General features: G+C 45.1%; 1 protein-coding gene across 1 annotated transcript in view; it reads right to left on the reverse strand.

Annotated features, from left to right (window-relative positions):
• Positions 1–284: 284 nt before the first annotated feature.
• Positions 285–25112, reverse strand: part of LOC134609434 (uncharacterized) — a 31710-nt gene continuing 6882 nt past the window's right edge. Inside the window, exons 5-13 of the mRNA XM_063453110.1 lie at positions 21357–21421; positions 20932–21041; positions 19173–19203; positions 16607–16716; positions 15656–15683; positions 14829–14933; positions 11750–11881; positions 556–685; positions 285–449 (exon numbers count right to left, since the gene is read on the reverse strand). Of these exons, the coding sequence (XP_063309180.1) occupies positions 285–449; positions 556–685; positions 11750–11881; positions 14829–14933; positions 15656–15683; positions 16607–16716; positions 19173–19203; positions 20932–21041; positions 21357–21421 (876 nt within the window). The remainder of the gene's footprint in view (positions 450–555; positions 686–11749; positions 11882–14828; positions 14934–15655; positions 15684–16606; positions 16717–19172; positions 19204–20931; positions 21042–21356; positions 21422–25112) is intronic.

Genomic DNA, 25112 nt, shown 5'->3' on the forward strand with positions numbered 1-25112 from the left:
GAGCATGGGCACACTGTTAAAGGGCCGCAGGGCACCTGATGGTCCCACCGGTGGTAGTTCCAGCGCTGGTCAGATACACAGATGGGAAGAAAGTCTTAAAAATGAAAATAACTGGGCTGGAAGTTCTACCACGCACGTGCTCTTAATTATTCCCTTACAACACAGAAGGAAACTTTATTTATTAAGCCAACAGTTTCAGTAACATTACAAAGCTGTCAAATAATAAACTGAAAAACTACTTTGTTGATCTATTCGGACTTTATTATGTCTCCAAAGGAGGGATCTTATGATAACGCAACTGATGGAATTTTTCTGTATGCATACCAGCATCTAATGTCGCCGACGGGTTGTTGAAGTATGTTGCCAAGAATAAATTCAAGTGCCTTCTGTGCTGCTGGTTTGTAAAGGGTAAAGACTGGGAGAGACACAGTCAGCAGACACAGTTTTCCCTGGAAAAGTATGAGCACAAACATGGCGTTGGATGAAATACTGCAGATCATACAGCTCAGAAGAATATTTTAGCTTTTCAAATTATTCTTGCACGTTTACTTTTACCTTGATAAATGGTATGGTGAAGAAGTCCAGTTTACGAAAGGAGGACAGTGTCTTCATAAGTTGGGCAATGTTTTCAGGGATTCCTGTTTTCCCAAATTTCTCCTCACATTCGTCCTCTAGATCGTCATACCTTATGGAAAGTGCAGATATACAGAATATTAATATTCAGCTAAATATGTATATACATTTCTAAAATCTCTTTCTAAGCCTCTTATACACATTCATCAGTCTATATCATGTATATCACTTATAAACAAAACACATGTATCATATAGAAAATACATAAAGAGGTTGTAAACAGAAATGTGGACAAATTAGAAAATTAAAAAATAACAGCCAACAAGAGCAAAACCAATACCAAAAACAAAATTCATTAATGCAAAAAGATTAAAATAAATATACCCTGAAAGTGTTGTACTTTTGAAAACTGAAATTGATCTCAAGTAAATTTCAGTGAAATTCCACCACAGTCAGTATTTTATCTTTATGAAATACTCATATTGCTGGGGGAGGGCAGTGCCAGTGCCCCTTTAATTATTATTTTTTCTTCAGAAGGGAAGAACCAATGGCTGTAGATATCCCAATGACCATTACAAAAGTGCTACAGCTGACAAAGGAAAAAGCACTTGCAAAGTTAAAGTTATGTAAATAAAGATGGGTGGCCAGATGGTATTCACCCACCAGTACCAAATGAGCTTATTGTGGTAATAGCAGAACCATTGTTTTCTATGTTTCTGTATTCATTTCAAATCAAGCTGCATGTCTGATGTAAAGTAGATGTATAGCCCTTATTGAGGAAGGGATCAAAATCCCAGACTGGCAATGCGGCTTTTGGGAAGACCAATTAGGAGGGGTTACAATAATCCATGCGGGAAATTACTAGAGCATGGACAAGCTCCTTGGTAGCATCTTGCATAAGAAAGGATGCACTTGTGTTTTTCTTACCAAGATTACTATGTTACTATGTAAATCACATTAAGGATATCCATCCCAGGTTTTCTAGTTTCTGTCAGACTGTAATTTCCATTGGCTGGCATAGAAATAGGATTGGGCCATATGTTATGTAAACATGTCAAATATAATATTCAAATGCTTTGGTATTTAGGTTTCAAAAGCTTGAAATGGCAATTTTTGTACTTTTATATTTTTGTGATTTGCTATAAAGATGCCAAATAAATTATAATAAAAAAATAACAACCACCATTTATTTAAAATGTTAAAAAAAAATATTTTCATTAAAATATAATAATCTGTATTTACATTTAGTATCTACTGTATACTGTCAGTAATATGAACACTGTAACAACTAAAAAATATATATATTTTATTGGTACCTTTTTTCAACTTGTGTTTTTGTAGTTGTGGGTGGGCCCCCTGCCTCCTGGCAAATAATATTTTTAGACCCAGTCCGCCACTGGCCAAGTTTGTGTTTATATGCACAAATGTATGTGTATGTGTAGTAGCATGGGTATGATTGTATGTATCTGGCAGTTTGTATTGGTATCTTTTTATATCTGTATCTATGAATGTGCTTCAGGTATCACTGTGAGTTTGTATCGCAGTCTGATAGCACATGCATGTCTGAGAGAGAGAGAGAGAGAGAGAGTCAAATAAGGCCCAGCCACTAGGTTTGTAAGGGGCCCCAAAATTTTAAAGGTAGCCTTGGGTGTCACACTTCTAGACTGCAACTGCTATTCACATCTGCCATCAATAATTATATATCTCTCTCTTTACTGTAGCCCAATGTAGCCGAAGCACAGCTTAGCGGAAAAGGGCCTTGACAGGGGTTAGGAGGCGGGCTTAAGAGGAAGCGGCTAGGACTGGGTTGTGGGAAAAGGGGTTTGTCTATTTAAATAGGTAGCCATTTTGGAATGAGCACTTTTAATCTCCTACCTGGTCGAGTTTGTGTGCACTCCGGTGCTCGCAGATTTGCTGGGTAGGGTTTTTTCTTTTGAGTCTCCTTCTGCAGGGCCATGGACGACGTGGAGAGGCTCCTGGAGGGAATCCGGTTGGTGGTGCGGCAAAAGGGAGCGGACTGGGTGCGGGCCCAGCTGGGACCGATCCTGACGGCGGCGGCAGGACAAGATGGCGGAGGTGGACGCCCGGCATGGGCCAGGAGGCCCCCGAGGCGCTTGAGTCTGGGCGCCGGGCCCGAGGTCGGCGACACTGGCAGTCAGGAGGCGGCAGGGGGAGGCCGCGGCAGGCTCGGAGGCCACATGGTCGAGGCCCCGCCTCCCAGCGTGCAGCCGGGGCCTCGGCGTGGTGCCTCATGGGGCGGCGCCTGGAGCGGAGGCCGCGATGCCGGCTGGACGGCCCTGTGTGGAGCCTGGCGGGAAGGGGTCACGGTCCGGGAGGGCGCCCTGTCGCCGGAAGCCATGGACAGCCAGGATGACTCGGAGCAGGCCCCAGGCACGACAGGCAAGTGCAGGGGGCCCTCTTGGCGAGCGGGAAGGAGGGGGAGCGGGCAAGTTTACCCTGGGGTGCGAGTGGCGGGAGGGGGGGTCTCTAAGGGGGCGCCAGGTAGCTCTCAGGGTTTAGGGAGGGCTGGAGGAGGGCGAATTTCAGCAGCAAGGGGGCAAGGGTCGCCAGGTGGTACACAGGGGGTGCAGGGAGGGTCCTTAGGCCTGACAGGCAAGGCTGGGGAGACAGGTGTAAGGCTCCATGTCCCGGCCAGCCAGGAGTAGATCCTGATAGGAGGGTAGTGCAGAAGGCAGTGCCAGGAAATTGGGGAGGTCGTGAGGGCCACTTCCCTGGGCACGGTGAGGGGGAAGCGGGGGGGCCATGTCAGTCCGGGGGCCGAGTATGGGGGGCGGGAGGCCTGGTAGTAGGTCAGGTTCAGGGTCTAGCAGCATTAGCCCCTCGCCGGTCAGGGACGCGAGGGCTCGTGGGACTCATAGGAGGTCCGGGGCCGCTGATGGGGCCCATCGGGTGGCCCACTCACTTAGGGCCACCCGATGGGCCCTGTATCTTCAGGGGCCTGGTCAGCGCTGCGGGCGTGCAATAATCTCAGCCGCAAAGTACTGCTGGGAGGAAGTGCCCGTCACTTCCTCCCAGCTCCATCCTCCCCTACGTGCTGCGCGGGAGGGAAGAAAGACCGGCCGCTGGAGCCACGCCGACTCCCATCAGCCACAGCCTTCCACCTGCAAAACAGGTAAGGAAAATTAGCTGTATTTGTGTATGTTAGTATGTATCTATGTCAGAATGTATGTATGGCAGTATGTCTGTATGTATGTCAGTATGTCTGTGTGTATGTCAGAATGTCTGTATGCATGTCAGTAGGTCTGTGTGTATGTCAGTATGTCTGTGTGTATGTCAGAATGTCTGTATGTATGTCTGTATGTATGTCAGAATGTCTGTATGTATGTCAGAATGTCTGTGTGTATGTCAGAATGTCTGTGTGTATGTCAGTATGTCTGTGTGTATGTCAGTATGTCTGTATGTGTGTCAGTATGTCTGTATGTGTGTCAGTATGTCTGTATGTATGTCAGTATGTCTGTGTGTATGTCAGAATGTCTGTGTGTATGTCAGTATGTCTGTCTGTATGTATGTATGTGTGTATGTCAGTATGTCTGTGTGTATGTCAGTATGTATGAATGTATGTATGTATTCTATGTCAGTATGTCTGTGTGTATGTCAGTATATATGAATGTATGTATGTATGTCTGTCAGTATGTCTGTATATATGTGTGTATGCCAGTATGAATGTATGCCATTATGAATGTATGTCTGTGTATGTATGTGTGTATGGATGTCAGTGTCTGTATGAATGAATTTTTGTCAGTATGTCTGTATGTATGTATGTATATATGTATGTATGCCAGTATGAATGAATGTATGTCTGTCTGTGTGTATGTATGTAATGTCGGTGTATGTATGTGTAAGTCCTCATGCATGTGTGTCTGTATGTATGTTAGTATGTGTCTATCTGTCACTATGTATGCCTGTGTGTCTGTATATGTGTGTATGTCTCAGTATGTGTGTGTCAGTACGTATGCCTATATGCGTGTATGTCTGTTTCAGTATGTATGTCTGTTAGTATGTATCTTTGTGTGTGTGTTTTTGTGTCTGTGTGTGTATTCCTGTGGGCGGGATTTGGAGGCGGACCCTGTGGGCGGGATTGGAGGCGGGCACCAGGGGGCCCAGACCCTGAGCTGAGTTAGGGGCCCCAAAATTTCTGGTGGCGGCCCTGGCCGCCGGTCCACGTCTGGTAGTTCGGCAGGGGCTAGGTCAGGGTCCCCCAGGCAGAGTCGACGGGGGCGGGCATCTGGGGGGGGATGGTAGGAGTTGTAGTCCACAGGGCGGGGCTGTCCAGGCCTCAGGAGCGTAGCAGCAGGGCGGCGGGCAGGCGCTCCCTGAGCCACGCCGACTCCCATCAGCCACAGCCTTCCACCTGCAAAACAGGTAAGGAAAATTAGCTGTATTTGTGTATGTTAGTATGTATCTATGTCAGAATGTATGTATGGCAGTATGTCTGTATGTATGTCAGTATGTCTGTGTGTATGTCAGAATGTCTGTATGCATGTCAGTATGTCTGTGTGTATGTCAGTATGTCTGTGTGTATGTCAGAATGTCTGTATGTATGTCTGTATGTATGTCAGAATGTCTGTATGTATGTCAGAATGTCTCTGTGTATGTCAGAATGTCTGTATGTATGTCAGTATGTCTGTGTGTATGTCAGTATGTCTGTATGTGTGTCAGTATGTCTGTATGTGTGTCAGTATGTCTGTGTGTATGTCAGAATGTCTGTGTGTATGTCAGTATGTCTGTCTGTATGTATGTATGTGTGTATGTCAGTATGTCTGTGTGTATGTCAGTATATATGAATGTATGTATGTATTCTATGTCAGTATGTCTGTGTGTATGTCAGTATATATGAATGTATGTATGTATGTCTGTCAGTATGTCTGTATATATGTGTGTATGCCAGTATGAATGTATGCCATTATGAATGTATGTCTGTGTATGTATGTGTGTATGGATGTCAGTGTCTGTATGAATGAATTTTTGTCAGTATGTCTGTATGTATGTATGTATATATGTATGTATGCCAGTATGAATGAATGTATGTCTGTCTGTGTGTATGTATGTAATGTCGGTGTATGTATGTGTAAGTCCTCATGCATGTGTGTCTGTATGTATGTTAGTATGTGTCTATCTGTCACTATGTATGCCTGTGTGTCTGTATATGTGTGTATGTCTCAGTATGTGTGTGTCAGTACGTATGCCTATATGCGTGTATGTCTGTTTCAGTATGTATGTCTGTTAGTATGTATCTTTGTGTGTGTGTTTTTGTGTCTGTGTGTGTATTCCTGTGGGCGGGATTTGGAGGCGGACCCTGTGGGCGGGATTGGAGGCGGGCACCAGGGGGCCCAGACCCTGAGCTGAGTTAGGGGCCCCAAAATTTCTGGTGGCGGCCCTGGCCGCCGGTCCACGTCTGGCAGTTCGGCTGGGGCTAGGTCAGGGTCCCCCAGGCAGAGTCGACGTGGGCGGGCATCTGGGGGGGATGGTAGGAGTTGTAGTCCACAGGGCGGGGCTGTCCAGGCCTCAGGAGCGCAGCAGCAGGGCGGCGGGCAGGCGCTCCCTGGGTCAGAATGGGAGGGTAGGAGGGGAACAACACACCCTGCCCAGGACTTCTTCTCCTCGTTTCAGGTCTCAGAGCCGCTCCTCATCAGTGTTCTCAAGGCACCAGGTGGGCTCCCTGGTTGGCGGGATATCAGCGGATGTCGCTCATCCTGGACACGCAGCGGTTAACAGCGCAGCCCCGGGTGCTTCCGGATCGAGGGGCTTGGCCGGTGAGTCCAGCGAATAACTACATTCCAGCGCATTAGTGCAAACACTACAATCACTACTCCACTCACTGGAGGCGGGAGGGTGGTACAAGGGGTGGCGTAGGGCAGGTATGGGTGCAGGGGGCAGTGGTCGCGGGGTCCAGTGATGGGACCTCAGTGGTGTTGGCTTCCAGCGGGGATGCCCAGCGTGGCGGAGGCGAGAAGCGAGCGGGCGGAGTTAACTGGGGGGGGGGGGGGTGCCGGACGCGGCGAGACGGCATGCGTACATGTCGTTCGCTGGCCCGCTTGGGGTTCACCTCAAGCAGGAGGTGAAGGAAAAAATTTGGAAAGAGATCTTTTCCCTTCTCCCTTTGGAGGACTTTATTGACCTCAAGGAAGAAGATAAGAAAGACGAGAAAAAGGAGGAGGAAGCGAAGCGGAGGCGGTATCGCAAGATACCGAAGTCCTTTGGTAACTGGTTAAGGGTGTTCTGCATCCTGGTCAGTGTGATAGGGGAGAAATCGCTGAGTTCCTGCTCATCCCTGTTTTGCTACTTGGACGGGATTTGGGAAGCGTACCGCACCTATGGCGGTGGCGGTATGATGAGCAGTTCCGGCAGCGGTTGGCGGACAATCCGGGTATGAGGTGGGACCAAATGGACCTGCCTCTCTGGATGAAGCTGATGATGGCGCAGAAGGCGCAGCCCTTTCAGCACACGGCTGGCGCAAAGGGTCAGTCCGCCTTCTCGGCCACCTTGCAGAAGGGCTTATGCTGGCTTTTCAACGAAGGTCAGTGCAAGTGGGGTGCTTCCTGTCGCTTTAAGCACGAGTGCTCAGGCTGCGGGGGGGCCCACGGGCTGCAACGATGCTTTAAGAAAGGAAAGTCGGGGGGAGCCAGAACTCCTTCCACGGTCGGCGGCGGGGGGGGGGGCTTCCACTGCCCAGGGGCCTAACCCCGGTGAAACTAGACGCGATGGAGCCCTGGCTAAGCTGCTACGGTAATAGGGTGGACGCCGAGCTGCTCAGGGCTGGGTTTGGGCAGGCGTTCTTTATTCCCTTCCGGGATAGGGGCGGTACGGTATGTCTGCGTAATCTCAAATCGGTGGCGGAGTTCCCGCGGGTGGTACGGGACAAACTTGGCAAGGAAGTGCTGTTGGGTAGGATGGCGGGACCGTTCCTGGCACCGCCATTGGAGGGCCTCCGGTCTTCTCCTCTCGGGGTGGTCCCCAAGAAGGAGCCAGGGAAGTTTAGGCTCATTCACCACCTCTCCTATCCCAAAGGAGCGTCGTGAATGACGATATTGACAAGGACTTGTGCTCGGTCTCTTATGCATCATTTGACCAGGCGGTCGAGCTGGTAAAAAGGGCCGGGCGTGGGGCTCTGATGGCCAAGGTTGATATCGAAGCCGCTTTTCGTCTGCTTCCGGTTCACCCGGCATGTCACCACCTGCTGGGGTGCTTTTTCGAAGGAGGCTACTTTGTGGACTGATGCCTCCCAATGGGCTGTTCCATTTTGTGCTCCTACTTTGAGAAATTCTGTTATTTTCTCGAATGGGTGGTGCGGGTCTAGGCGGGGGACAGAGCGGTGGTGCACTACCTGGACGACTTCCTCTGCGTAGGGCCGGCCGACTCCCCTGCATGCTTGCACCTGCTGAGGACCATCGAATGGGTGGCGGGCCATTTTAGGGTACCGCTGGCGGCAGATAAGACTGAGGGCTGACCGAGTGCCTCAGTTTCCTGGGACTAGAAATAGATTCAGTGCTCAGGGAATGCCGGCTGCTGCTGGCTAAGTTGGAGGGTCTGCGGTGCATAGTGGCAGCAGTGCTGCGGGCGCGCAAGGTGACCCTGCGGCATCTGCAATCGCTGATTGGGATGCTCAATTTCGCCTGCAGAGTGATACCAATGGGTAGGGTGTTCATCCGCGAATTGGAGCTGTTCACCGATGCGTCGGATAGCGTGGGTTTTGGGGCCTACTTCGGTGGGAGATGGTGTGCGGAAGGCATGGGACAGAGGCCGGAGGCATGGGGACAGAGCCCCCTCATGCGTAACCTGGCCTTCCTGGAATTGTTCCCGTTGATGGTGGCGTTGGCTCTGTGAGGGGATAGACTGCGGGACCGGAAGGTGGTCTTTTTCTCTGACAACATGTCCGTGGTGCATGCAGTCAATAACCAGTCGGCGGCGTCAAGAGCGGTGGTGAAGCTATTGCGGCGCTTTGTCTTGCTGTGCATGTCCCTAGGACATGGCAGAGTACTTGAACGAGGTGGCTGACGCTCTGTTTAGTTTTCAGTGGTTCTGATTTCGGACGGTGGCTCTGGAGGTGCAGGACGTAGGCCAGGCGTGCCCGGACGAGATGTGCCAACTAGGAGCGTCCTGCTTGTGGGACTCGTGAAGGCTTCGCGGGCGCCGGTCACTTGGGCCGTCTACAGTAAGGTCTGGAGTTCATGGGAACGTTCTTGGGACAGGCTGGGCCAAGGGGTGAGGGGGGAACCGCCTCTGGACGCCTTCCTGTGGTTCACCTTTCACTTGTTGGTAACGCAGTACTTGGATCGGAGGCCGGCGATTGGGGGGTCTTTATTGGTGCAGTTGGACGGCTCTTCGCTCTCTCGCTTCCAATTTGGCAAGGTTTTCCGATCGGGCCTCTGGAAGGTTGGGGCTGTTTACGGGTATCTACGGGACACATTCTTTCTGCATCAGGGCGGCCACGGAGGCCGCGCGCTTGGGTCTGGGGGATGAGTTAGTCAAGAGGATCGGGAGATGGGAGTCGGTTTGGTTCCGCTCGTATGTACGTTTGGGCTTATTGGATCAATAGTGCGGGCCTTGGGGGGACTCCGTTGGGGGAGTGGGTATTTACACCCTGTTTTCCTTCGGGTATACCCCTGCCGTGGGTACTTCTGCATGGCACTTAAATTTGTTCATGTTGGAGTAAGGTTGAAAATTGTTATATATATATATATATATATATATATAAATATATATGTTAGTTATGTTGGGGTCATTGCTTTTTATATTAAAAGAAGGATACGGATGCAAGGGCGGAGTATGGGGGCAATGACCCATGTTTATATGTTAAATTATTATTATCATTATTATGATTGTTATTATTAATTTATTATCGTTTTTATTATCAGGGCCGGACTGGCCCACCGGGATACCGGGAAATTTCCCGGTGGGCCGTCGGCACCTGGGGCCGGGCAGACACCTGGGTCTGCTGGCGGCCGCTGGGAGAGGTCTGCTGGCGGCCGCTGGGGGAGGTCTGCTGGCGGCCGCTGGGGGACTTGTACTGGTGGCCGCTGGGGGAGCTGCGCTGGCTCTGCTCCCCCAGCATGCAGCTTAATGAGACCGGGGCCGGAATATGACGTCATATTCCGGCCCCGGTCTCATTCAGCAGCGCACGAGGGCGGGAGAGCAGAGCCAGCGCAGCTCCCCAGTGGCCACCAGCAGACCTCCCCAGCGGCCGCCAGTAGACCTCCCCCAGCGGCCGCCAGCAGACCTCTCCCAGCGGCCGCCAGCACAGGTGCCCCTGCCCCAGCAGCCTCCTGCACTGCACGACCCCCTGGCAGGTAGGAGTAATGTGTGTCAGTGTGAGTTTGTCTGTGTGTCATGGTGTGTGTGTCTGTCTGTGTCATGGTGTGTGTCTGTATGGTGTGTGTGTGTCTGTCTGTCTGTCTGTGTCATGGTGTGTGTGTCTGTCTGTGTCATGGTGTGTGTCTGTATGGTGTGTGTGTGTCTGTCTGTCTGTGTCATGGTGTGTGTGTCTGTCTGTGTCATGGTGTGTATCTGTATGGTGTGTGTGTGTGTGTGTGTGTGTGTGTCTGTCTGTCTGTGTCATGGTGTGTGTGTCTGTCTGTGTTATGGTGTCTGTCTGTATGGTGTGTGTCTGTCTGTCTGTGTCATGGTGTGTGTGTGTCTGTCTGTGTCATGGTGTGTGTCTGTATGGTGTGTGTGTGTCTGTCTGTCTGTGTCATGGTGTGTATCTGTATGGTGTGTGTGTGTGTCTGTCTGTGTTATGGTGTCTGTCTGTATGGTGTGTGTGTGTCTGTCTGTCTGTCTGTGTCATGGTGTGTTTGTCTGTCTGTCTGTATGGTGAGTGTGTGTGTGTCTGTCTGTCTGTCTGTGTCATGGTGTGTGTGTGTCTGTCTGTGTTATGGTGTCTGTCTGTATGGTGTGTGTGTGTGTGTGTGTGTGTGTCTGTCTGTCTGTGTCATGGTGTGTGTGTTTCATGTGTGTCTGTCTGTGTCATGGTGTGTCTGTCCATCATGGTGTGTGTGTGTCTGTGTCATGGGGTGTGTGTCTGTCTGTCTCATGGTGTGTGTGTCATGGTATATGTGTGTGTGTCTGTCTGTCATGGTGTGTATGTCTGTGTCATGGTGTGTGTGTCTCTGTCATGGGGTGTGTGTCTGTCTGTGTCATGGTGTGTGTGTCATGGTATATGTGTGTGTGTCTGTCTGTGTCATGGTGTGTGTGTGGGTCTGTCTGTGTCATGGTCTGTCTGTGTCATGGTCTGTCATGGTGTGTGTCTGTCATGGGGTGTGTATCTGTCATGGTATATGTGTGTTTCTGTGTCTGTCATGGTGTATATGTGTGTTTAAAAATAGTGTTTTTTCTCACCTTTTTTTTTTCCCACGCAGCGAGCTGGTCTCCCCTCGACTGGCCCTGCCTCTATGGCTGAGATCATCAGGCTTGATGATCTCAGCCAATCCAATGCTTTGCCATTGGATTGGCTGCAAAACGTTACACCAGTCAGCCTCTCCTCATAGAGATGCGTTGAATCAATGTATCTCTATGGGGAACGTTCAGCACCTACAGAGTGTGGAGGCCCTGAATGTAGGTGCACTGACACAGGAAGCACCCCTAGTGACCGTCTGAGTGACTGTCACTAGCGGTGTCACTTTGAAGCAATGTAAACACTGCCTTTTCTCTGAAAAGTCAGTGTTTACATTGAAAAGCCTGTAGGGACATGCATATATATATTACTCAATCATCTGTCATGGCAAGACATAGCCTTACATGTTACACACGACAATATATGGCGCAATGACTTATGGGGCTGGCATAAATTTTTTATCCAGGGCTGCTTTGTATCCCCAGTCAGGCCCTGATTATTATATTTGTTTATTAAAAGCTGTGGACAATTTGACCCATATACCCTAGTGTCAGCGTGTTATTGGGATAGGTATGTGGAGGGTTTTGTCCAAGGTTCCAACTGCCCATATGGTGACTATACACCAGTCATGACAAACTGGGAAGTTGCAGAAATCTAAACACAGTGTTTCTTTCTTCCAAGCCCCACACCTTGCATATTAGTGGGGATTAGTGACATCAGCCAATTCCGCTTTCATTTAACCAAATCTAAACGTTAATCAAAACCAAGGCAAGAAAACAACTACTCATCCTTAAGTGCAAGCATTAGCATTCTACATATATTTACCACTCAGTTGGATACTCTGGAGCCTCCAGTGATTTGCCTATTTTTCGCATTTCTGTCAGTATTGACTGTAACCTATCGCCAGTTCTTTCATTCAAAACCTCACGGAACTGGTCCTTTCTAGTTGACTGCGTGCTAAAGAAATGTTTTTTTTTGACAGTTTTAGTGAAAAGAACAAAAATATTTTTTTGCTACATCATTCATTTAACCCCTTAAGGACCAAACTTCTGGAATAAAAGGGAATCATGACATGTCACACATGTCATGTGTCCTTAAGGGGTTAAAGGTAGACTAGAAACACCAACATAACTTTAACTTAATGGAGTGGTTTTGGTGTATAGGTCATGCCCTGCAGTCTCAATGTTCAAGTCTCTATCATAATGGGTCAAGTAATGTGGGGATCTTCTGCCCCCTCTAGCTAAAATTAAATACTCAAGATTAACCCCTTAAGGACACATGACATGTGTGACATGTCATGATTCCCTTTTATTCCAGAAGTTTGCTCCTTAAGGGGTTAAAGGGATAACGGGTGGTCCAATGGCATTGCATTGGCCGTCTACATGTATATTACATATTTTATTGCTCTGCAGTTGGACTGTAGGTAGAAGAAGGGCCATGCTTGTGCCATCTCTGAATACTCTTAATTTGTTTTCCTAGGACACCACCCACTGCACCTAATATATGTGTGGAGCTCAAAGGTCCTGGGCCTATTTTCTGTACTTTGTTTGTGCAGTCATATTTTAAGAATTGGAATAATATGACCCATGATCTAAGATGTTCTGGTGACACTAGCCACTTATGGGAAATAGAGCACAGACAGAAATTCACAGCCAAGATCAGCCGGCTTAAAACGAATTTATCACAAATCATATTCTGATTTCTACTGCCGATGTTAACTCGGTATGATGCATCGACTAAATGAAGCACTCGATTGCACAGTGTCTATGGAGGAAGGAAGAGGCGAATTTTAGATTTATATAGCGGTAGCACAATTCCCTCCTTTCCCCTGGCTATTTTAAGGATTTTATTTGGTTTTATACCATTTGTTTATGTTTTTATTGCTTAATAGATCCATCTACTGTCCCTTCACTCTGGTACTTTACACAGCTCATACAGAGTTGGCAGTGAAATCGGCTGTAGGAAACAGAACACCAGGGTGGATCGCGATAAAGGAGCTTTAAGCTGGCTAATCTTGGCTGTGTGCACATATATTAGAGCGGAGTCTCAGCTCTATTTCCCAAAAGTAGGTAGTGTCTCCAGAACATCTTGGATCATGTGTCAGATTATTCTGATACTCTATCTTGTTGCCAATTATTACCTCCACCTACCTATTCACACCAAATATCTTTTTGGCTATATTTGATATTTATATTCTAATAATATATCACACAGTCTTAAATAGCATTCCTTAAAGATATAGCTAAAACAAAATAATTGGCAATTGTGTTTGCTACATCTATTGTCACAGAGGCGTGACTAGAAACTACCGTGCTCCCGTGTGAAAATTGCCATGGGGCCGCCCCATGTATCTCATTCTGGCTCCCCCACAACCCCTCTATGTGTCTCATCCTCCCAAGCCTTGCCATGTGTCTCATCCGTACCCCCCCCCCCAAATCCTCCATGTGTTTCATCCTCCAAGCTCCTCCATGTGTCTCATTCCCCCCCACAGCCCCTCCATGTACCTCATTCCCCCCACAGCCCCTCCACGTGCCTCATTCCTCCCCACAGCACCTCCACGTACCTCATTCCTCCCCACAGCACCTCCACGTACCTCATTCCTCCCCACAGCACCTCCACGTACCTCATTCCTCCCCACAGCACCTCCACGTACCTCATTCCTCCCCACAGCCCCTCCACGTACCTCATTCCTCCCCACAGCCCCTCCACGTACATCATTCCCCCCCACAGCCCCTCCACGTGCCGCATTCCTCCCGACAGCCCCTCCACGTGCCTCATTCCTCCCCACAGCCCCTCCATGTGCCCAATTCCTCCCCACAACCCCTCCATGTGCCTCATTCCCCCCACAGCCCCTCCATGTGCCTCATTCCTCCCCACAACCCTTCCATGAGCCTCATTCCTCCCCTCAACCCCTCCATGTGCCTCATTCTCCTCCCTAGCCCCTCAATGTCTCTCATTCTCTCTCCCAGCACATCAATATGTATCATCTCCCATCCTCCTCCCCTCCTGACCTCTGAATGAGCGGATTGCTGGTACAGGATCTTCCTTTTCTGCCAAGAAGTGTTCACTGGGGGCACTTCCTGTTAGAACGCGGTCTGCCCAGCGGCGCTATGTGCAATGACTGGTAGGCGGGGAGAGCTGTGCTGGACGCTTCCCTCTTGCCGGTCACCCAGTGACTGCGCGGTCAGGGTCTACAAGACGGCCGGGCCCTCTGAAAGGATGGTCCTGGTCACAGCTGTGATCCCTGCGACCGCGGTACTTACGCCACTGGTCACAGATGATAGTAATTTGATTTATTTTTGCTTTGTTTTATACCACATTATCATATTTGATCTGCACTGTGTGGTGTATTTTGTTTTATTTTGACATGTCTTCTCACTTGTTGGGAGATTTTGGATCCCAACAATAAGTATCATATTTTTCAATGCGCACCCCTATCGTGTGTTGTTTACTATTGTTATAACTGTGTAGGGAAATTACAGTTTTTAGGCAGTTTTTGCAGCTATTATTTAGTTTCTTTTATTGCTGAGTGGATTTTCACATTTGTTTTTTATTGTTCTTCAGTATATTTTATGAATTGTTTGGGAAGTAAAACCTGAAATAGCAGGCCCCAGACATATAAGTATTTTATTGCACGACTACCGGATAAAATGTTATATTGTACAGTTAAGATAATTACTGCATTAAGCCGAAGTCTAAATCAGGGGTGCCCAAACGGTATAGGTTTTAAAACTACAGCATCTATGATGCTTTGTCATTCTAAAATCATTCCAAAGGAATGTAAAGTATCAAGGGAGTTGTACTTCTACAACATCTGGGGATTTACATTTTGGGCACCCCTGGTCTAAATGTTTTTATTATTATGCATTGCCTTAATGAAAATGATACTGCTGAAAATACATACGACTTTTTGTCGAGGATTTTCATTTGCGTTCTCTTTGCCAATCGCCTTTGCAGCTTTGCAAAATTAGATTTTTGTTCATCAAACACGGCTCTTCTATCATTTAAACTATAATAAAAGTACACAAAATGGAAGGTAATGCTTTCATGTTAAAAATCCTTTTACCATTATGACTGCTCTGGTACAAAACATGTTCTATATATCATCATATAGCATTTTCAGCTGATCATATTAAATTCTCTAAACAGTTTTTGTTTTAATCTGCTCTTCCTGAGTGAATGTTGGGCATTCTGCATCAATCAAACACACAGGGTTATGCTCTGAACTAGAACTTGTCAGAAATTGACCAAAATTATGTAACTACGGTAATAAAATATTCAACCCGGCTATCATAAAGTAACTTGTGAAAACTTTCTAGTCCGTTCCTGACATTTCCAGTTTAAGAGAAAAAACCTGCACATTTTATCTTCCCTGCTCTGCGGACTGCCAGGAACTGTTGGCATTGTATACTACGTATATGCAGTTTTAAGGGTATCCTACAGTAGTACAAGAGACTGTTGGTTTCAAATGGCAAATTTAAATAATTGTAAAGCAACTGAAAGATCTCTCACATTTGAATTTGCTCAATTTGTCCCAATATTAATTCTAAATACTTATTATAGCACTTGTGTGTTTATCACCCTTTATCTCCTTTTAATATCATACAATGTCATGGGATGCAATAATATAGAACTGTAATGTTATCAGGTAAAATTAATAAAAAAAAAAGTAGCAGGGTTAAGATGGTAAGAATTACAATTGTAATAAATAAAAAATAATTAATTACTTACGTTGATGGTTTTTTCACGGTCTTGAGATCTAGAAAGAGAAAATAAAATATAAATTGATGATTGTATGAACCTATATGTGTAGATTTAACCTATATTTGGAAAAGGCACACCCCAAGCACCACAACCACTACAGTGAGCCAATGGATGTAGCTCAAAAGGACTAAAGGAAGTAACCAGAGAAGAAGTCAGAACCCAGATAAGAAGTTAAATGTGGTTAAACTAGTGACAATGGGGAAGGGGGAGGGTGCCAGAACACTTCTGCACCACAATAACTGAAACAATATGTAGTAGTTATGGTTCTTGAAGTGTTCCTTAAAATATGAAAACCATGGGATATTATGAGAAAACAACGGGTCGCAAGAGTATTCTGAGAACGGGCAGCAGCTGAGATAGCCTGCCCTTCGGTGGGTCCCCGCTCAGAACTCAAGCTGGTTTTAGCTCATCTTGTGCCATTACAGAGAGAACATATCTGAAGCATATCAAACTGGTCCCACCCATACGGGCAGTCCAGATCTGAAATGCCAGCAAGTTCTCTCTGCACGAGAGATACAGCAACCCCAGACGATCGTTTCAGCCTTGTTAGGCATCATCAGTGAGGCATAGCTGATATCTCTCTAGGCACCGTGAGCAAGGGGTCCACGTCTGGATTACCCTTTAAACTTATGGAGAGAAAAAAACGGATCGCAAGAGTATTCTGAGAACGGCCACATTAATATGCACATTTTAAACCAAAATAAATGTATGATAACATTTAAAATAAATCCTCAACACAGCTGTGTTTCAATCTCAGGTATGTTTTTCTAAAAGAAAAAACGCATTTCCTGATCAATTCTCCACAATAGCCAGTTTAGTCAAGAATGCTGCTAATGTTTTCACAAAGTAATGATACAGATTTGCCAGGAATAGACAATACTTGGTTGTAGCCATTGAAAATCAACAATGACTTCTTACACTTTTCTTTTAGGCAAAAGAACCAAGGTGGAGGGTCATCGTCTTCCAAAAACATTTCCTTCTTTTTTGGTTTAGCTGCCCATGAATCCAGGTCAAATGACATCACAGATCTGAAATCAAGACAAAGACATTTTAAAGACACAAATCAAAGAATATTAATACACTATATTGCTAATTAGATAGATGCCGATTCCATGTGAGACCTACACTGTCATGTTAACCGCAGGTTACTATATTAATATTGCAGATTTATCCTGCAATGAGAATCCTGCTTTTTGTACAGTTACATGTAAAACATTACTCCTGTTAAAATTAATGTTTCTTTTTCACATTGCATAGTAAAAGTTTTTGCACTCTTTTATACACATTTTTATTTTCTATTTTGGCCCAAATCAGTAAATTCACGATATGTATCAGGGATCTCAAACATTGCCCCTTTGATATTGATGACCTATGATGAGCTCTGTTAATTATCTGAAGGAAATTAATGTATATAAAATCATAAAAGTTGTAGTTCATTAATATCTGGCATGCCATCGTTTGAGATGCCTGATGTACAATAATCTGTGGCATTTAGGTGGTAGTTGATAACTTTCAGCATTTGTTTGTTAAGCCCCAATTCAGTCCAAGTTGGATAACACGGTATTGTAATATCCAAAATGTAATGTAATGTCTACTGAAGGTTGAAGTAGGAAAGAAGCAGAGATGTAGGATATAGGTGCTGCTGGGTGTCAGAGAGTGACAGGAGCTGCAGGGTATAGGAGGATGTGAAAGAGGGATATGGGCTTGCAGGGTATTTGAGGCAGCAGGGTGTGAGAGAGTGATGTGGGGCACAAGGTGTGAGAGGGGTCAGAGTGTGTGAGCGGAATGGGGGAGCAAGCTAAAAAATAAAATGATAAATTACAAAAAAATAAAAATAATTTCCGTTGCCTTACCTTGGGCCTTGACAGTGGGCATTTGTTTCCCTGGTGGTCCTGTGCTAAGAGGTACAGCACGTGTGCACTTGGCCAACACTGTGGAATGTACCGCAGCAAGGTACACTCTTCTTAACTTTGGGCTGGCCTGTGAGGGAGATTTTTGATCTCCACACCTGTCATGTTACATGATATTGTTTTATTATAATGTACTGTTTATCTAATGTTCATCCTAAGTTTGTCTCTTGGGCCACTCCGTAGTTTGCATGCTGCTTCAGGTATTCCCCTCCCCCTCTCCTGTTCTAGTGTTTTCTATGCTGTACATTCAATGTGACTTGTGGTATCTCTCCTAACCTATATGGAAGAATCGTTCTTTTTACCTGTTGTAACTGCACATTATACAGATCATACAACGAATAAACATCACCAGATCTTCTTTCATGTGAACTGTGACTGAGTAAACTATCTGGGAAGGTGATTTGGTATGGATAATCTCATCAGGGCAATGAGCGCCATGTGCTCCTGAAAACCACATTCATAGCCTTTGCGGCCATTCCAGAATAACACCAGCCACGGAGCACCCACTCTAGGCCTGCACTGAGGCAGCATTAGCCCTGCAGGGGCCAATCTGCGAGATCCTTTGATGCCCTCTGTCAGCCAGTTGGGCATTTGCCTGGTATGATGGCCACTCGGGGTCTGGCATGTAGCATACATTTAACAATTAAATGGAGTGCACTGACCATAGAGTACAGAGTTTAATACAATATTTATGTTATCTGATTTAATGTGTAATGCAATATTTATATATTTTATTATTAGATTCTCTTCTTATATTGAAATACAGAATTTGATCTCAAAGATATATCTTTAGTGACCGTATGTTTAAATGTAAAGAATGAACTAATTTATTATCTATTGGAGGAATCTGCTGTTTAAGAGGGCAAACATGCATTAAAGTAATTCTATAGTGCCAGGAAAAGAGAGCCGTTTTCCTGGCACGATAGAATCCTAAAGTGCCCCCTTCCCTTTCGTGGTGCTGAAGAAGTTAAAACCCCCTCAGTCACTTACCTGAATCCAGTGCCGATGTCCCTCAGTGCTGAGTCAGGCCCCACCCATGTTCCTCCCTGCCGTCGTCATTCGTGGGGGAGACCTAATTCGCATGCACGGCAATGGCCGCGCTCGCATTAGGATTTTACCATAGGAAAGCATTAATTAATGCTTTCCTATGGGGAAAAATCTGACACTGGAAGTCCTCATGCAGAGCGCAAGTACGTCCAGCATCAGAAAGGGAACAAAGGTCCGTTTTTAATTCAAGAAGTCCCTGTAGTGGCTGTCTGGTAGACAGCTACTAGAGGTGGAGTTAACCTGCAGAGGTAATTATTGCAGTTGCTCAAAAACTGCAATAATTACTACTATAGGGTTAAGGGGCATGGGACATTGCACCCAGACCACTTCAATGAGCTGAAGTGGTCTGGGTGCCTACAGTGTCCCTTTAAAGTGCAGTCCTTTCCCACTGTAGAGTCTTACTTCTATGATCAACAATATATACAAATTGACATATGAACATATAGAAGATTGTCATAATGAAAATATTTCAAACCAGTAAATGTTAACATTAACAATTCATTACAATTTTATAAACTAATACTTACTCAGATGGTTGGCCTAATCCATTTCTGAAACCTATAACAAACAGATTGCATATTAAACAAAATGAACATATAAAAAAAACAAAAAACATTTGTGGACAATTTAATAAATAAATACAGAAAATTAATACAGGGCTGGTTTTGAAATAATATGGTGCATAAGGCAAATGTACATCATCCCCGTCAAACCTGCAAAGTTGTGTAACTCAGAAAATTAAACTTTATTGTAAAGAGAGAAGACACCAAGATACAGTCCTTTATAGTACTGCATGGAACACAGAGACAATAGCTCTAGAGTCATTGTTCTTATTGAGGCTTGTCTATTCTCAAGTCCTCATATGATATCCTTCCACTACTCACTTTCTACTCATTAAAGCGATAGAATATGCCAACTGCAATCCATTACCTCTAACTGGTATCCAACTATGCTCACCATACACTATCTCCTTCTATTCTTATGAATGTATCCATGTCACGGGAGTCGTACCTCAACAGGCAGGAAAGAGGAAACCCACAAAAGTTGAATTCGAAAGACACATTACCGAGTCTTAGAATAGCCGGACTTAACGTATTAATACAACAAGAAACAGGGTCAAGATAAATCAAGGACAGGAATAACAGAAATACTCAGAGTCTAACAAAGCCGGGGTCAGGATACCAGAAATCACGAGTCAAATACGAAGCTGGGGTCAGGATACCAGAAATCACGAGTCAAATACGAAGTGGAGGTCAAACACAGGAAATCACAAGCGAATCACTAGGAGCACTAAATGAGGATCTAAACAGAAACCACGATAGGGCAAAGAATATGGGCCAAAGTAAGCCTTAAATAGGCTTTCCTGTGTACTGATTGATCCACGTCATCATTGCAAAAAGGAGCGGACTGACCAGTCGGGCAGATCGGTCATGGACAGAGGGCCTGACAGCACAGCCATGCTCTGGCTGAGGAGATCAGAGATCTCCTCAGCCAGAACATGATTTCTGCCATATTCCAGTGATATATTGCAGGCCCCCTGAAACATCACTCTGTAGGTAATTCCCCCGTTCACCAGTTTCTCTTTTCTCAGGTAAACCTGGCAGCATTCTTGCAGTTCTTGCTGCCAGGTCTCCAGCCCTGTGCGGTGCTGTGTGAGGAGGAAGAGGCGGACCCGGGAAGTGATATCACTTCCTGCCCTTGCCTGAAGAGCACTCGGAAGTTAAGGTGTTGCAGCAGCCTGGCAGACAGCACAGGTAAGCTCCCTATACATTTTGTTTTCGTACAGCCTCATTGCACTCACCTCAGCACCCCTCTGTACCCACCTTTAAAACCTGCAAGAAAACTTTTAAAACTTACCTGAATTCCAGTGCTGGGTGAAGATCCTTGCTTGAACTCTACACCCCGCCTGACATAATCTCTGCGCTTCCAGAAGCCTTTGATTGGACCATTTTGCTGGCTCGGAGCACATGTGCATGCTTATAGTCAGCGAAGGGAGGGAAAACTTTTTAAATTAAAAAACAAAATAAAACACTTTATTTATTTGAGGGAGTTGGGAGGGACCGCATGGAGGCTGGGAAGAGTGAGCGAGCTTCCCTTTCCAGTCACTCTGCCTGCAAGGGAGAAGCTCAATACATCCATTGCCAGAGTGTTATGAATTCTAAATGCATTTTATGCACAGAACTGAAGTTAAATACTTAGAATTTATATAAATAAAGAAGCGTACAGAAAAGTGAAGTCAAATCCCTTCTCAGTTCTCAAGATATTATTTAGTCTGGCACATATTACCTTGTATTTTATTTGTGCTGACTGAGGTTTTGGTGAAATCAGCTGATGAGTCACAATTCACAAGTGATGGAAAATGTTCTTTCTGGTTATTTTTTGATTGTTCACTACAGCTGTAATAAAGAAATTATATTAAGGAATGGGCTGAAACATTGGTTCTTCTCTACACAGGCACACAGCTTAAAGAAGGCTTAACCCGCCAGGGGAAATCTTTTTCTGAATTAAGCCTCAGTGGCACCACTGGCATGATTGAGAAGGCATTTCTTCCTCAAATAACTTGCAGTTATTAAATGGTATCTAATAATACAGATAGCTTAGCGATGCATCAAGATATTTAAAATATTAGTTAAAGGGGCCCTCCAGATGCCTGCTGAACAACCAGTCACTGGAATTGTAACTTCCTCAATTTTACAAGAGTTTATGAATACCTTAATTTCTTTTCAAACGGATCGTCTCTCATCAGTTCTCTCACGTATGTTTGATCAAGACGTTTCTAAAAGATGAATATGTCAGTAAAAAACTAAATATTAAAATGTTACGTTTCATTCACACTTAGAAGATTTACTTTTTATCCACCAGCCCCATCTTTAAATGCCTGTGTAAATGCCAAGTTCAGGGTCCTGTCTGCATAGTATGCCCTTAGTGGCTAGCCTACATGATTGGCAGGAAGCCTGGCATGCATTCATGCCAGGCTAGCCTTCCAATTCTCTGGGCAGACACTCCTTTTTGGGCATGGTCGTCCCTTTCGGAAGTTCTGGTTACATGATCCGCGTCAGTGGCCCACCCTTTTACACCGCCCATTGACTTTATGCTTCACTGGACACTGCTGTTGGATGGCATGGATTTACTTGAAAGATGAAAGCATGAATTAGAGAGAGATTAGCATCTTTTAAGAGAATCAGAGTTTTTTTATAGCTGCATCCTATGGGTTTCCCTCCGGCAACATCTCCACTAGATACATAATGATGCTTGAGAGGTATGACTGTTTTAGTGTTTTTGGTCGATAAGATTCTGTACTCATAATTGTCAGCACCAGGCCCACTGGGTTCTTAATCTGGCCCTGCCTCTAGCCTCTGATAATCAACCTCCCTAAGGGGAGAGAGAGAGACAGATAGGTAGATATATATATAGAGAGAGATAACAAAAAGCTCTATAGGTATTTATGAGTTTGTCTGTCTATTCATATTTATTCATAATAAATATATGACACTATATGATACCTAATGTGGTGAGGAAATGTTTGTGTGTGATGTGGTATGTAAGTTCTACTGTATGAATGCTGAGGACTCTGAGGAGGCTTGAGCAGGCATTGTGGGCATGTGTTGAGCTGAGTAAAGCTCAGACACTCCCAGCAAGGTGTGTCATTACTGATTCTCAGAGTATCACAGGAGCATGGCCACTGGTGGACAGTCCAGCTGAAATATAGGAATAAGAGAGAAAGCAAAGGGCGAAATGACATGCAGTCAGAGAAGGAGCAGTGTCACGATTATGTTGGGGAACCCAACACTCACAGACCCTTAATCTGCTTAAGAGATATAAACCACGTATTTCCTGGGTCTTAGAATGGCCGGATTTCACGTATAAAATAGTGAGAGAGAAAGCCTAGTTAAAGTGTAGGAGAAAGCAGGACAAACGATAAACAAGCCAAAGTCAAGAACACAGAAAGCAGAGAGACAATTAAACAGTTTAAAGTCGGTAACAAGAAATCCAAAACTACAATAAAGTACAATTTTGCATCAGTAACAAGTCGGTAAAGTCAGTAATAAGAAATCAAAAACCACAAAAGGGCAGCTTGCTACAGAAAGCCCTGGATTTATATAGCCAGGGCACTAACACTATTGTGTGGCGTCACCTTGAAGCACCCGAAGACCCGAATTCGACCGAACGCAAAATGTGGGTACTTAGTCTGCTTGCCAAATTGGTACTTAGGGGGGGTGCCTTTCTGACATCGGCACAGTGTCTAACCTGCCAGATCAGGGAACGGATAAGTACTAGAAGCAGAATATCTGATCAACGTATAGATTAAAACAGGCTCTTCTAATGCTCATTTTTACACTATTTTTGGGGAAAAGCATTTACTGTTGGGGGGGTGGGGGGGGAGTGGATATGCATTTTTCTACCTATTGAGTTCCTGTGAACTGAAAGCTTATTTGACTAGAGAAATTTGCCATTTGGGATATTCACCTTGAATTCTCACATAAGTGAATAACCCTGTAGGATTTACTTAAAAAAAAAAAAAAAAAAAAAAAAAAAAAGTTTTATTGCACAGTGGCCAACAATCTAATTTTAAGCAGGACAGTCCCACTTTTTGTGTTCTTCTTCCAACATCTGTCCCGCTTTCAAAAACCTGCCCATCAATTACGGGTATTATTAAATAATACTGATCAATAAATGATCAACCAGGTTGATTTCAGCATTATATACTCACTATAATGAAGGCCACAGCAGGAGGCATGTCCACACCCTTAGAGAGACACTATAGTCACCAAAACAACTTTAGCTTAATGAAGCAGTTTTGGTGTATATATATCATTCCCCTGCATGTTACTTCTCAATTCTCTGTCAATTAGGAGTTACAGTGCCTTGCAAAAGTATTCACCTCCTTGGCATTTTTCGTGTTTTGTTGCCTCACAACCTGGAATTAACATGGATTGTTTGAGGATTTGCATAATTAATTTACAAAACATGCCCGCAACTTTGAAGATTTTTTTTTTTTTATTGTGAATCAAACAACAAAGAGGACAAAATAACAGAAAAAAGTCAATGTGCACAACTATTCACCCCCTAATGTCAATACTTTGTAGAGCAACCTTTTGCGGCAATCACAGCTCCAAGTCACTTTGAATAAGTCTTGCCACATCTTAACACTGGGATTTTTGCCCATTCCTCCTTGCAAATATGCTCCATCTCATTCAAGTTGGATGGTTTGCGCCTGTGAACAACAATCTTTAAGTCTGACCACAGATTTTCTATTGGATTGAGGTCTGGGCTTTGACTAGACCATTCCAACACATTTACATGTTTCTCCTTAAACCACTCAAGTGTTGCTTTAGCAGTGTGTTTGGGATCATTATCCTGCTGGAAGGTGAACCTCCGTCCTAGCATCAAATCATGCACAGAGTGGTACAGGTTTTGCTCAAGAATATCCATGTTTTAGGACCATCCATCTTTCCCTCAACTCTGACCAGTTTCCCAGTCCGAGCTGCTGAAAAACATCCTCACAGCATGATGCTGCCACCACCATGTTTCACTGTGGGGATGGTGTTCTTTGGGTGATGTGATGTGTTGGGTTTGTGTCAGACATAGCGTTTTCTTTGATGGCTGAATAGTTCAATTTTAGTCTCATCAGACCAGAGCACCTTCTCCATACATTTTGGTAGTCTCCCACATGCCTTTTCGCAAAATCAAAACGTGCCATTTAGTTTTTTGCTGAAAGTAATGGCTTCTTTCTGCCCACTCTGCCATAAAACCCAACTCTATGGAGCGTACGGCTTATTGTCGTCCTATGTACAGATACTTCAGTCTCTGCTGTGGAACTCTGCAGCTCCTCCAGGGTTACCTTAGGTCTCTGTGCTGCCTCTCTGATTAATGCTCTCCTTGCCCAGTCCGTGAGTTTTGGTGGGTAGCCGTCTCTTGGCATGTTTGCTGTTGTGCCATGTTCTTTCCATTTGGTTATGATAGATTTGATGGTGCTCCTGGGGATCATAAAAAATTTGGATATTTTATTTTATAACCTAACCTTGACTTGTACTTCTCAACAACATTGTCCCTTACTTGTTTTGAGAGTTCCTTGGTCTTCATGGCAGTGTTTGGTTAGTGGTGCCTCTTGCTTAGGTGTTGCAGCCTCTGGGGCCTTTCAAAAAAGGTGTATATATGTAATGACAGATCATGTGACACTTAGATTGCACACAGGTGGACATCATTTCACTAATTATGTGACTTCTGAAGGTAATTGGTTGCACCAGAGCTTTTTTATGGGCTTCATAACAAAGGGGTTGAATACATGCGTAAATGCCAATTTTCTGTTTTCTATTTCTAAAAAATAGTTTTATGTATATATTTTTCATTTCACTTCACCAACTTAGACTATTGTGTTCTGATCCATCACATACAATTCAGATTAATAAAACACTGAACTTAAGGCTGTAATGTGACAAATTGGTAAAAAGTCAAGGGGGTGAATA

This window comes from Pelobates fuscus, chromosome 4 (assembly GCF_036172605.1).
Source record: "Pelobates fuscus isolate aPelFus1 chromosome 4, aPelFus1.pri, whole genome shotgun sequence".
NCBI classification, from domain to species: domain Eukaryota; kingdom Metazoa; phylum Chordata; class Amphibia; order Anura; family Pelobatidae; genus Pelobates; species Pelobates fuscus.